General features: G+C 52.3%; 1 protein-coding gene across 4 annotated transcripts in view; it reads left to right on the top strand.

Moving 5' to 3' along the window:
- Nucleotides 1-3: 3 nt before the first annotated feature.
- TAF1C (TATA-box binding protein associated factor, RNA polymerase I subunit C) overlaps nucleotides 4-14,098 on the top strand; it is a 105,748-nt gene continuing 91,653 nt past the window's right edge. Inside the window, exons 1-4 of one of the 4 annotated variants that reach the window (XM_083155500.1) lie at nucleotides 4-97; nucleotides 2,473-2,610; nucleotides 9,783-9,876; nucleotides 10,870-10,955. In XM_083155500.1, coding sequence (XP_083011626.1) covers nucleotides 60-97; nucleotides 2,473-2,610; nucleotides 9,783-9,876; nucleotides 10,870-10,955 — 356 coding nt within the window. In that variant the 5' untranslated portion in view covers nucleotides 4-59. Of the gene's footprint in view, nucleotides 202-2,472; nucleotides 2,611-9,782; nucleotides 9,877-10,869; nucleotides 10,956-14,098 lie in introns of all 4 variants that reach the window. The other 3 variants (XM_083155503.1, XM_083155501.1, XM_083155502.1) reach the window with 3 other exon arrangements.

Here is a 14,098-nt window from a genome sequence, read left to right as displayed (position 1 = left end):
GGCACCGCTGGACATGTGACCCCTCTTCAGGAAACAGCTTCTATCTCTCTCGTGCGCCGATGCCACGTGCTGGGGGAGGAGACTGGTGCTCTCATTGGTCAGAATCCCCGGTGATATGTGATTGGCTGAGGCGCTGTTAGTGTGTAGCTGTAACTAGGTTATCAGGAAATAGCGGGAACTGCGGGAGCACGTGCGCTGTGCGTGAGTAACGTGACGTCATCCCTGCTGTGCCGCACACTGACCCCCCCACCCCTGTGTGATCCCTGCTGTGCCGCACACTGCCCCCCCCCACCCCTGTGTGATCCCTGCTGTGCCGCACACTGCCCCCCCACCCCTGTGTGATCCCTGCTGTGCCGCACACTGACCCCCCCACCCCTGTGTGATCCCTACTGTGCCGCACACTGACCCCCCCACCCCTGTGTGATCCCTACTGTGCCGCACACTGACCCCCCCACCCCTGTGTGATCCCTGCTGTGCCGCACACTGACCCCTCCACCCCTGTGTGATCCCTACTGTGCCGCACACTGACCCCCCCACCCCTGTGTGATCCCTACTGTGCCGCACACTGACCCCCCACCCCTGTGTGATCCCTACTGTGCCGCACACTGACCCCCCACCCCTGTGTGATCCCTACTGTGCCGCACACTGACCCCCCCCACCCCTGTGTGATCCCTACTGTGCCGCACACTGACCCCCCACCCCTGTGTGATCCCTACTGTGCCGCACACTGACCCCCCCACCCCTGTGTGATCCCTACTGTGCCGCACACTGACCCCCCCCACCCCTGTGTGATCCCTACTGTGCCGCACACTGACCCCCCACCCCTGTGTGATCCCTACTGTGCTGCACACTGACCCCCCCCACCCCTGTGTGATCCCTACTGTGCCCCACCCCTGTGTGATCCCTACTGTGCCGCACACTAACCCCCCCACCCATGTGTGATTCCTGCTGTGCCGCACACTGACCCCCCCTCCTGTGTGACCCCTACTGTGCCGCACACTGACCCCCCACCCCTGTGTGATCCCTACTGTGTCGCACACTGACCCCCCCACCCCTGTGTGATCCCTACTGTGTCGCACACTGACCCCCCCACCCCTGTGTGATCCCTACTGTGTCGCACACTGACCCCCCCACCCCTGTGTGATCCCTACTGTGCCGCACACTGACCCCCCACCCCTGTGTGATCCCTGCTGTGCCGCACACTGGCCCCCCCACCCCTGTGTGATCCCTGCTGTGCCGCACACTGACCCCCCCACCCCTGTGTGATCCCTACTGTGCCGCACACTGACCCCCCACCCCTGTGTGATCCCTACTGTGCCGCACACTGACCCGCCCTGTGTGATCCCTACTGTGCCGCACACTGACCCGCCCTGTGTGATCCCTACTGTGCCGCACACTGACCCCCCCTGTGTCATCCCTACTGTGCCGCACACTGACCCCCCTCCTGTGTGATCCCTACTGTGCCGCACACTGACCCCCCCACCCCCGTGTGATCCCCGCTGTGCCGCACACTGACCCCCCCCACCCCTGTGTGATCCCTGCTGTGCCGCACACTGACCCCCCCACCCCTGTGTGATCCCTGCTGTGCCGCACACTGACCCCCTCACCCCTGTGTCATCCCTACTGTGCCGCACACTGACCCCCCTCCTGTGTGATCCCTACTGTGCCGCACACTGACCCCCCCGCCCTGTGTGATCCCTACTGTGCCGCACACTGACCCACCCTGTGTCATCCCTACTGTGCCGCACACTGACCGCCCTCCTGTGTGATCCCTACTGTGCCGCACACTGACCCCCACCCCTGTGTGATCCCTACTGTGCCGCACACTGACCCCCACCCCTGTGTGATCCCTACTGTGCCGCACACTGACCCCCCCACCCCTGTGTGATCCCTACTGTGCCGCACACTGACCCCCACCCTGTGTGATCCCTGCTGTGCCGCACACTGACCCCCCCACCCCTGTGTGATCCCTACTGTGCCGCACATTGACCCCCCTCCTGTGTGATCCCTACTGTGCCGCACATTGACCCCCCTCCTGTGTGATCCCTACTGTGCTGCACACTGACCCTTCTGTGTGATCCCTACTGTGCCGCACACTGACCCCCCCACCCCGTGTGATCCCTACTCTTCCGCACACTGTCTCCCCCCTGTATGATCCCTACTCTTCCGCACACTGTCTCCCCTCTATGTGATCCCTACTCTTCCGCACACTGTCTCCCCGTGTGATCCCTACTCTTCCGCACACTGTCGCCCCCCCGTGTGATCCCTACTCTTCCGCACATTGTCTCCCCCTGTGTGATCCCTACTCTTCCGCACACTGTCATCGTCCCCCCCCCCCTCCCCCCCTGTGTGACTCCCTCCATCCTGCTAGTGATGGGATCCTAGTGCAGGACCCTCCTCCCCAATGTTCATGTTCTGGGTCCCATAGGGCATTAATGCTAATGAGAACCTTCTCTTCTTGTCTGTTTATAGCGGATGGATTTCCCTCACTCCTACTTTCCGGGGTTCTACCAAGAGGGGCCTATTAGCCGAGAGGTCGCCTATTCTGAGTCTGTACTGGGCTGGGGAGAGCACTGCAGAGTGCAGCCAGGTGTCCGGGGCCCAGAGCAGGTGAGATCCCCCCCATAAGTAGGTGTGGTGTGTGAGCACTACCTGGATGCAGCCAGGTGTCCGGGGCCTAGAGCAGGTGAGATCCCCCCCATAAGTAGGTGTGGTGTGTGAGCACTACCTGGGTGCAGCCAGGTGTCCGGGGCCTAGAGCAGGTGAGATCCCCCCCATAAGTAGGTGTGGTGTGTGAGCACTGCAGAGTGCAGCCAGGAGTCCGGGGCCCAGAGCAGGTGAGATCCCCCCCATAAGTAGGTGTGGTGAGTGAGCACTGCCTGTGTATGGCACACTGGGAAATCACCTACCTGTACAGCTTAGCGCGCGTCTCTCCATGTGTATGGGCGATGTACAAATCGGGAAATCTCCTACCTGTACAGCTTAGCGCGCGTCTCTATATGTGTATGGGCGATGTACACACCGGGAAATCACCTACCTGTACAGCTTAGCGCACGTCTCTACATGTGTATGGGCGATGTACACACCGGGAAATCACCTACCTGTACAGCTTAGCGCGCGTCTCTACATGTGTATGGGCGATGTACACACCGGGAAATCACCTACCTGTACAGCTTAGCGCGCGTCTCTACATGTGTATGGGCGATGTGTACACCGGGAAATCACCTACCTGTATAGCTTAGCGCGCATCTACATGTGTATGGGCGATGTACACACCGGGAAATCACCTACCTGTATAGCTTAGCGCGCGTCTCTACATGTGTATGGGCGATGTACACACCGGGAAATCTCCTACCTGTATAGCTTAGCGCGCGTCTCTACATGTGTATGGGCGATGTACACACCGGGAAATCACCTACCTGTATAGCTTAGCGCGCGTCTCTACATGTGTATGGGCGATGTACACACCGGGAAATCACCTACCTGTATAGCTTAGCGCGCGTCTCTACATGTGTATGGGCGATGTACACACCGGGAAATCTCCTACCTGTATAGCTTAGCGCGCGTCTCTACATGTGTATGGGCGATGTACACACCGGGAAATCTCCTACCTGTATAGCTTAGCGCGCGTCTCTACATGTGTATGGGCGATGTACACACCGGGAAATCTCCTACCTGTATAGCTTAGCGCGCGTCTCTACATGTGTATGGGCGATGTACACACCGGGAAATCTCCTACCTGTATAGCTTAGCGCGCGTCTCTACATGTGTATGGGCGATGTACACACCGGGAAATCTCCTACCTGTATAGCTTAGCGCGCGTCTCTACATGTGTATGGGCGATGTACACACCGGGAAATCACCTACCTGTATAGCTTAGCGCGCGTCTCTACATGTGTATGGGCGATGTACACACCGGGAAATCACCTACCTGTATAGCTTAGCGCGCGTCTCTACATGTGTATGGGCGATGTACACACCGGGAAATCACCTACCTGTATAGCTTAGCGCGCGTCTCTACATGTGTATGGGTGATGTACACACCGGGAAATCACCTACCTGTATAGCTTAGCGCGCGTCTCTACATGTGTATGGGCGATGTACACACCGGGAAATCTCCTACCTGTATAGCTTAGCGCGCGTCTCTACATGTGTATGGGCGATGTACACACCGGGAAATCACCTACCTGTATAGCTTAGCGCGCGTCTCTACATGTGTATGGGTGATGTACACACCGGGAAATCACCTACCTGTACAGCTTAGCGCGCGTCTCTACATGTGTATGGGCGATGTACACACCGGGAAATCTCCTACCTGTATAGCTTAGCGCGCGTCTCTATATGTGTATGGGCGATGTACACACCGGGAAATCACCTACCTGTATAGCTTAGCGCGCGTCTCTACATGTGTATGGGTGATGTACACACCGGGAAATCACCTACCTGTATAGCTTAGCGCGCGTCTCTACATGTGTATGGGCGATGTACACACCGGGAAATCTCCTACCTGTATAGCTTAGCGCGCGTCTCTACATGTGTATGGGCGATGTACACACCGGGAAATCTCCTACCTGTATAGCTTAGCGCGCGTCTCTACATGTGTATGGGCGATGTACACACCGGGAAATCACCTACCTGTATAGCTTAGCGCGCGTCTCTACATGTGTATGGGCGATGTACACACCGGGAAATCTCCTACCTGTATAGCTTAGCGCGCGTCTCTACATGTGTATGGGCGATGTACACACCGGGAAATCTCCTACCTGTACAGCTTAGCGCGCGTCTCTACATGTGTATGGGTGATGTACACTCCGGGAAATCTCCTACCTGTACAGCTTAGCGCGCGTCTCTACATGTGTATGGGCGATGTACACACCGGGAAATCACCTACCTGTATAGCTTAGCGCGCGTCTCTATATGTGAATGGGCGATGTACACACCGGGAAATCACCAACGTATTTATTCTTCAGGACACGTGAGGGGCCACAGGCTTAACAGTGGGTAGTGGAGTGGGAGCAAGACCTCTCCAGCATCCAAGAGGTTAAACTTCTTGATCCCTCCCGCAGCCAGGCTCCTCCATTCCTCTACCCTGCCTCACAGAGGCCTGGGAGACCCCCAATAAGTAGTTCTTCCTAAGCTGTTTGCCTCCCGTTACCCCCTTCCTCAGGAGGACAGGGCCCGTTTTGCCCCCAGGGCGGACGCGTATGTTGCTAAGATTGTGCTCTCTTCTACTCTCCCTTTTCTGTGGGCGTCTCTTAAAGTGGATTCAGTATTAAAGCCCGGCGGTCGGGATCCCGGCGTTCAAAATCCCGACCGCCGAAATCCCGACAAGGGGGGGACGTGGATCGCCCCCCCCCTTGCGGGCTTGCTGCGCTCGCCACGCAGCGGGCCCGGTGCCTCGCTATGCTCGGCACACTAATTTATTCTCCCTCCGGGGTTGTCGTGGAGGGAGAAAGTGTCGGGATTTCGGTGGTCGAGATTCCGGCGTCGGGATTTTGAGCGCTGGGATCCCGACCGCCGGGATTTACACTGCATCCCCTTAAAGTCTCAGCTTCCGGGAAGTTGGCCAGACCTGCCCTGGCTTCAGCTTCGGTAATTAAGGCCATGGTAGAATGGCCACTGCCGCAGAAGGGGGGACTGCAATGCACCGGTTACCTACTATTGATCTCATGCATCAGGCTGTACTGTATTTAGGAGAAGCTGCACTTGATGCTGCTACCCTAACCTCCCGCGTGTCTGCTTCAGCTGTAGCGGTCCTTGAAGGCTGATGCTAACTCTAAAGCTGTGTACATATGGGCAAAAATCGCTGACAATATGGTCGCTGAGCGACCATATTGCCATTGGAGTGTGATTATCGCTGGGTGCGCGCTCCTGTTTTCAGCCTTCCCCTGCCTCTTCTCCCGGCAGTGTGTCATTTTCATCAGCGACCATCTCTGGGCAACTATGATCCTTGTGGCACCACATTGGCCCAGACTGATCTGGTTCTCAGATCTGCAGGCACTATCCGCCTGCCTCTACGTCCAGACCTGCTAACTCAGGGTTCGTGTCTACATCCGAACCTGCAGCGTCTGGCTTTGACGGGGTGGCTGTTGAGACCTCCTTGTTGAGAGCCAAGGGCTTTAACTCAAGGGTCCTCTTCACTATACTTTTTACAGGATACAATTTATTCAGGAAGGACAGAATGGGAAGAATCGGAGGAGGGGTAGCAATGTATGTAAAGAAAAGCATAAATGCTACAGTAATACAAAACATTAAAGAAAAATTTGAGGCCCTTTGGGTGACCATGGGTGAGAAGACATTATTCGTACTGGGGTCATCTATAGGCCACCACGCCAAGGGCAGGATTTGGACAGGAGCCTATTGCTTGATGTCACTAAAATGGATTTAAAGGGAGAGGTCATAATCATGGGAGACTTTAATCTACCTGATGTGAATTGGGAGGAGTCTTTTGCAAGATCATCTACAAGTGGCAAATTTCTAAATTCCCTACAGGGAGCCTCTCTCAAGCAATTGGTGAGGGAGCCTACTCGCAAAGACTCAATATTAGATTTATTACTCACAAATGGTGACAGGATATCAGACATATATGTGGGTGAGAACCTGGGATCCAGTGATCATCAAGCAGTATGGTTTAGTATTAAGGCAGGGTCCAACTCCAGTCACACACAAACTAAGGTGTTGGATTTTAGAAAGGCTGACTTTGCAAAAATGGGGAGATGTTTAAGCGACTCATTAGCGGATTGGGGGAACTTGAAAGGAGTGCAGGAGAGGTGGAGAAAATGAAAAAGTGCAATACTAAAGGCAACGGACCTTTGTATCAAAATGGTTAAGAAAAGTACCAGGAAAAGGAAGCCAGTGTGGTTTACTAAAGAGGTATCAACTAGTGTAAAAGCAAAAAAGATGGCCTTTAGGACATACAAGCAGACTCAAAATAATAATGACAAAGAAGTGTATCTTGCCAGACGCAAAGAGGCTAAGAAAGTGATCAGGCATGCCAAGGCACAAGCTGAGGAGAAAATGGCTCAGTCAGTAGAAAAAGGAAACAAAACTTTTTTAAGTATATAAGTGAAAGGAGAAAATCAAATGGAGGAATAATAAGTCTGCGGACAGACACTGAGAATTTGGTGGAGGGAGACAAGGCAATTGCAGATCATCTAAATAATTACTTTTGCTCTGTATTCACTATAGAAGGAGAAGGGAAGGGACCACAGTTAAGTTGCAAGGACATTCATAAAAATAAGGTAGATGGAAGTACATTTACTAGGGAGAAAGTCCTAACAGAACTTTCAAGACTGAAAGTGGATAAATCAATAGGGCCAGACGGAGTGCATCCAAGGATACTAAAAGAACTAAAAGATGTGTTGGTAGCGCCATTAACAGATTTATTCAACCAGTCACTAGATACAGGTGCAGTTCCTGAGGACTGGAAAGAGCAAATGTAGTTCCACTGCACAAAAGCGGAAGCAAAGAAGAAGCAAATAACTACAGACCAGTGAGCCTTACATCAGTAGTAGGAAAATTAATGGAAACACTATTAAAATAAAGAATAGTGGAATATCTTAAATGAAACAACTTACAGGATCCAAAACAGCATGGTTTTACTGCAGGGAGATCATGCCAAACAAGTCTCATTGACTTTTTTGACTCTGTGACCAAAATACTAGATGAAGGGGGGGGCTGTAGATGTAGCTTATCTAGACTTTAGTTAGGCATGTGACACTGTCCCACATCATAGGCTGCTAAATAAACTTGAAAGTGTAGGATTGGATTATAAAACAATTAAATGGATAAGAACCTGGTTACAGGATAGGAAACAGACAGTTGTAGTAAATGGAGTGCATTCTATGGAGGGACATGTTACAAGTGGAGTACCCCAGGGATCTGTACTTGGACCAGTGCTCTTTAATATCTTTGTTAGTGGCATTGCAAATGATATTGAAGGGAAAGTATACACACCAGGATGGGTAAATCAAATGATTGATGATCTAGGGAAACGTAAGAATTGGTCAAGAGCATGGCAACTACAGTTTAATGCTAAAAAATGCAAAATTATGCACTTGGGACTCAAAAACCCAAAGGCTCAATATAGTATCAAGGGTACTATAATGGAAACTACTGAGGAGGAAAGAGATCTAGGTGTCACTATTTCAAGTGACGTAAAGGCAGGAAAGCAATGTAGCAAAGCAATGAGGAAGGCATAGGGAGAGGAATCAGTAGCAGAAAAAAAGACGTAATAATGCCACTTTATAGGTCATTGGTACGACCTCATCTGGAATACTGTGTCCAGTTCTGGAGACCATATCTTCAGAAGGATATAAATACATTGGAGAGTGTACAAAGAAGGGCAACTAAAATGGTGCATGGCCTACATCACAAAACGTACCAGGAAAGACTAAAAGATCTTAACATGTATACTTTAGAGCAGAGAAGGGAAAGGGGGGGACATGATAGAAACTTTCAAATGTATTAAGGGCTTTAACAAGGTACAGGTGGGAGACATTCTTCACAGGAAGAGGAGCAACATAACACGAGGACATGCACTGACACTGGGGGGAAGAAGGTACAGGTGGGAGACATTAGTCACAGGAAGAGGAGCAGCAGAACACGAGGACATGCACTGACACTAGGGGGAGGAAGGTACAGGTGGGAGACATTGTTCACAGGAAGAGGAGCAACAGAACACGAGGACATGCACTGACACTAGGGGGAGGAAGGTACAGGTGGGAGACATTAGTCACAGGAAGAGGAGCAACAGAACACGAGGACATGCACTGACACTAGAGGGAGGAAGGTACAGGTGGGAGACATTCTTCACAGGAATAGCAGCAGCAGAACACGAGGACATGCACTGACACTAGAGGGAGGAAGGTACAGGTGGGAGACATTCTTCACAGGAAGAGGAGCAGCAGAACACGAGGACACGCACTGACACTAGGGGGGGGGTACAGGTGGGAGACATTCTTCACAGGAAGAGGAGCAGCAGAACACGAGGACATGCACTGACACTAGGGGGAGGAAGGTACAGGTGGGAGACATTCTTCACAGGAAGAGGAGCAGCAGAACACGAGGACATGCACTGACACTGGGGGGAGGAAGGTACAGGTGGGAGACATTAGTCACAGGAAGAGGAGCAGCAGAACAAGAGGACATGCAATGACACTAGGGGGAGGAAGGTACAGGTGGGAGACATTAGTCACAGGAAGAGGAGCAGCAGAACACGAGGACACGCACTGACACTAAAGGGAGGAAGTTACAGGTGGGAGACATTAGTCACAGGAAGAGGAGCAACAGAACACGAGGACATGCACTGAAACTGGAGGGAGGTAGCTTCAGGGGAAATGTTAGAAAGAATTACTTCACAGAAAGGGTAGTGGATAAGTGGAATAGCCTCCCATCAGAGGTGGTAGAGGCTAAGACAGTAGAACAATTTAAACATGCTTGGGATAGGCATATGAATATCCTTACAAAGAAATAAGGATTAAAAAGGGTTGAGATTACCTGAAGGGTAAAAAAGGGGCAGACTAGATGGGCCAAATGGTTCTTATCTACCGTCATATTCTATGTTTCTATGTTACTTTTCTTGGTGTCGCATTCGCCACTTCCATTCCCAGCAGACTTATCGCGTGGCCAGGATTCTGTTATTTTTGCAGAAGGGTGTGGAGGCTGGTTTGCGCCATACTGTGTTATCTGTGCCCGGGGGGGTGGGGGTGAAGGTGGTGGTGAGTGGATGATCTTGCTGTTGGTGCCTCTAACCCTCTGTCTGCTCTATGTCTGTCTCCCAGGACGATGGTGGTTTCATCCCTCTGTACAGCAGGCGGCGGGAGGCCTGGATCCCTGCAGAACCTGCCCCTACCCCACTGCTGCCTCCTAACACCAGTAAGTACTTCTGGCTCCTTTCTTCATCCAGTCATACAGCTCCAGCATATTCCAATGCGCTTTACATAATGCTAATAAGATGAGGCTGGGTAATAGTCATTTAGAGAGGGAGGATGGCCCTGCTCCTCATTGGGGGAAGTGCTGCATAGAGCATACTGGTGCAGCCTGATTGGTGGGGCTGGGGGTAGAGGGAGGAGGGCCCTGCTCCTCATCGGGGGAAGTGCTGCATAGAGCATACTGGTGCAGCCTGATTGGTGGGGCTGGGGGTAGAGGGAGGAGGGCCCTGCTCCTCATTGGGGGAAGTGCTGCATAGAGCATACTGGTGCAGCCTGACTGGTGGGAGGTGGGTCTGGGGGTAGAGGGAGGAGGGCCCTGCTCGCAGCGTACTGCTCCTCATTGGGGTAAGTGCTGCATAGAGCATACTGGTGTAGCCTGATTGGTGGGAGGTGGGGCTGGGGGTAGAGGGAGGAGGGCCCTGCTTGCAGCCTAATGCTCCTCATTGGGGTAAGTACTGCATAGAGCATACTGGTGCAGCCTGATTGGTGGGGGGGTAGAGGGAGGAGGGCCCTGCTCGCAGCCTAATGCTCCTCATTGGGGTAAGTGCAGCCTGAGGCTGGGCTGTATGGCGTGGCATAAACGTACTTGTGGGAAGTGGTTATGGAGGATGGAAGGCTTGAGAGCACCTGAGGGGGCAGCCATGACTTCACTTGTGGGTGGGCTTTCTGTGAGAGCCAGTCAGTGAGAACTGCCTTCTGATTGGTACAGGTCAACCAGTCTACCAACTAGCCAATCATCTGACAATGTCGCACAGACGTCTGGTCCCCATCGCACACTGGGCCCTGGGTGTGATCCCCTGAGGCAATGAGACCTATCTAGTAGGAGGGAGTCTGTACTTGGGGTGACTCCGGGGTTCCCCATTATATACAGCCCAGCAGTTACATGGTATGTACTATTACTGCACAGTGACCGTCTGTCTTCTCTGATCCTCTGCAGATTGCGGCTTCTCTCCGGTCACTGAATCTGATCTGCTTTATAGATATGACCGGAAACACCGGGAAATCATTGACTTTACTAAACAGGTGAGGCTCCAGTCTAGTACGTATATATGTCCTCACCGCAGTGCGCCAGGTCCCGGCCTTTTATAGCCGCAAAGAAGACCATTTTCTCCAGGTTTCATGGTCCCAACAGGGTGACACCAGGTTGTAGGCGGATCCAAAGGACCGTGGCACCAATCAGCAAAGCTTTGAGACATCCCAGGATGCACGGCTCCTCTACCATATAACCCCGCCTCCATGCTCAGCTCCTCAGTTTTCTTCTTCAGGGTTCCTGGGCCCACAGGGTCACATGGGGGTAGTAGGCGGATCCAGAGGACCGGGCACCAATTCTCCAAAGCTTTAGGCTTCCCATCAGCCCTGGCTCCTCTCCCCTATAGCCCCGCCTCCATGCTACGTCAGTTTGTTGTTAGTTGTTGTTTATTCCTGGGATTGCCTTGAGCAATCCCAAGCTTTTTCTTTTAAATTGCATTTTTGGCTGACTACAGCGCTACCGCTCCATCCCCCCCCGCCAGCGTCCATTACATCCTGTCACCTTGCGCGGTGTACAGTGTAGTGGACGGAAGAAGGGTCCAGTGCAGCACCGCTAGACACCGCACCTTCCAGGACAGCATGGTCGGGGCGCGGGAGGGTAAGCGCATAAATCACTGTTCATGCTGTGTACTCTGTGGAGCAGGTCACAGCGCTGGCCTGGACACTGCCCCCCACAGCAGGGATTCCACTAGCCTACCAGGGTAAAGGGGCACATGAGGGAGCAAATTAGGCTCCATTATACCAGTGGGGGAATTCCAGTTTAGGAGGAGGCGGCGGCGCTGGCCTGTAACCCCTCCCCCCAACTTTAGGCGCCAGTTGATCTTTCTGATGCGCTCCTGTAGCGCCATCAGTCTCCTCACAGAAGCTGGCACCGCTGTGCAGACTCCTGGATTGCTGGTCGCTGCTCCCCTGTAAAAACATTGCCTGCTGACCGGCTTTTATTCTTCGGGAGACGTTCGGGGCTACAGGGCTAACAGTAGTCAGCGGGAGACCGACCGTTCCAGCACCAGAAAGGTTAAACGTCTTGGCTGCTCCAGTCAGCTAGGCTCCTCCCCTTCTCTACCCCGCCGCCAGGCCAGGCACCTCAGTGCTGGCAGGAGCCAATATGCACCTTATAGAGGGGCTGAACTGTGCAGCCTTAGATTTAAAAAAAAATTCTAAAAGATTTAAAAGAAGTATTTTTTTTTACACCGACTAGGAGTCGTTGAGTCGCACTGCGGCTCAATCACCCGGCCTCATAGGTGTGTGACCGTGGCTGGCACCGGGACACCACAGCCACAACTGGGCACAGGGACACCTGATATAAAATGTGATTTATGTTCTTACCTGTTAAATCCCTTTCTTTGAGATCCATAGGAGACAAAGGCTACGCTGGGTATAGGTGGTGTGGTCCTGGAAGGCACCAAACAGGTTATAAACTCTTCTGCCGGGAACCGGGCTCCTCCCCTCCTATACCCCGCCTCAGGCCACCAGTTTTCAGTAAATAAGCCCAAGGCAGAAGCAAAGAGAGCAGGAAGACAATATGCAACATACAAGGGCTCAGACAACAACAGGCCTAACTGAACAGTGATAACGTATAAAATTACTGTGAACATATAAGCAGGCGCCTCAGGGAGGGATCCCTGTGTCTCCTATGGATCTCAAAGAAAGGGATTTATCATGTAATGGGCCCCATACATCAGCAATTAATTAATTGTGACAATCCTCAGATCTGGAGATGATTGTCACAATTAATCTATAATGTGTGGGCTCCCCCTTTTGGCGATCCTGATCAAAAATTGATCAGGATGGCCAATCGATTGCTGAATCAGATTTTTAAACATGTTTAATAATCTGGTATTATCTGCGGTTGTTTTTTATATGTGTGGGCATTCCCGTTTCATCGTCTTCTATTTACAATATGAAATGACAATCTTTAGATGGGAAAAATCACTGAAATCTGTAATGTGTGGGCAAGTCAAATAGATTGTAGAAACCATTTATCTTGCCAAAAAAATCACTGGATCTGGAAAACCATTAATTGTGATTGCTGATGTATGGGTCGAAAAGCAGTGATGGCTAACCTTGACACTCCAGCTGTTGTTTAACTACACATCCTAGCATGCCCTGCATCAGTTTTAGCATGGCCAAATAGTAAAACTGTAGCACGGCATGCTGGGATGTGCAGTTCAAATGCTGGAGTATCAAGGTTAGCCATCACTGTCCTAAAGCAACCTCTCAAGGGTGGGGATGCGCCTGAGTCGCGCTAAGGGCACTCTGTCCAAAGGCAGAGTTCCTGGAAGCAAAGGTGTTGAACGCATAAAAGATACTGGCAGACGACCAAGTTGCCGCCCTGCACAGCTGCTCCGCTGTAGCCCAGCCAATGGCAGCCCAAGAATCACTCACCGACCTAGATAGGCCTGATGGATAGTGGATGGACCGGGCCTCCGTCTGTTTAGACGCAGGTCAACCCCGCTTATGAGCAGCATAAAGTACAAAAAGGGCATCCGATTTGCGAACTGTTTTCACATAAATACAAAGGGCCCCGGACCACGTCCAGTGAAGACTCCAAGGCTGTCCGATCAGGGAATCTGAAAGAAGGGACCATGATCTCAGGATTGATGTGGAACTTGGAGACAAGCTTAGGCAAATGGGAGGGGCGAGTTTGAAAGGACTGCCCTGTCCAGATGGAAAACGAGATAAGGGGGATGCCACAACAGGGCCATCGAGCCGAAGCAATGGCTAACAGGAAAATTATTTTCCAAGTGAGCCACGGAAGGTCAAACCAAGGGGGCCACAGAGCTCTGAGAAACAGGGAGAGGGCCTCAACGAGGCCACCAGAGGGACAAATGGAGGCTGGATTCAGGTAACCCCCTGCAGGAAGGTACGAACATCTGCCAGTAAAGCCAATCTTCTCTGGAATAGGACAGACACTGCAGAGATCTGAGAGACGTAAGCCAGCATCCAAACCCGCCTGGAGGAAGGACAAGACCTTAGATAGCCTATAAAGCATGGGGTTAAGTCTTCTCGCCCTACACCAGGAAAAGAAGGCCCTCCAGATCCTATAATATGCTTCTGCTACGTGCCCGATGTATAGTCCGGATTACAAACGGAGACTGGGTAGATCCGGGTGCAGGCAGGGACCCTGACTGATGCGA

The sequence above is a fragment of the Crinia signifera genome, chromosome 1 (genome assembly GCF_055691185.1).
Source record: "Crinia signifera chromosome 1, ASM5569118v1, whole genome shotgun sequence".
In the NCBI taxonomy this organism is placed as follows: domain Eukaryota; kingdom Metazoa; phylum Chordata; class Amphibia; order Anura; family Myobatrachidae; genus Crinia; species Crinia signifera.
This window is presented reverse-complemented; position numbering and strand designations above follow the sequence as displayed.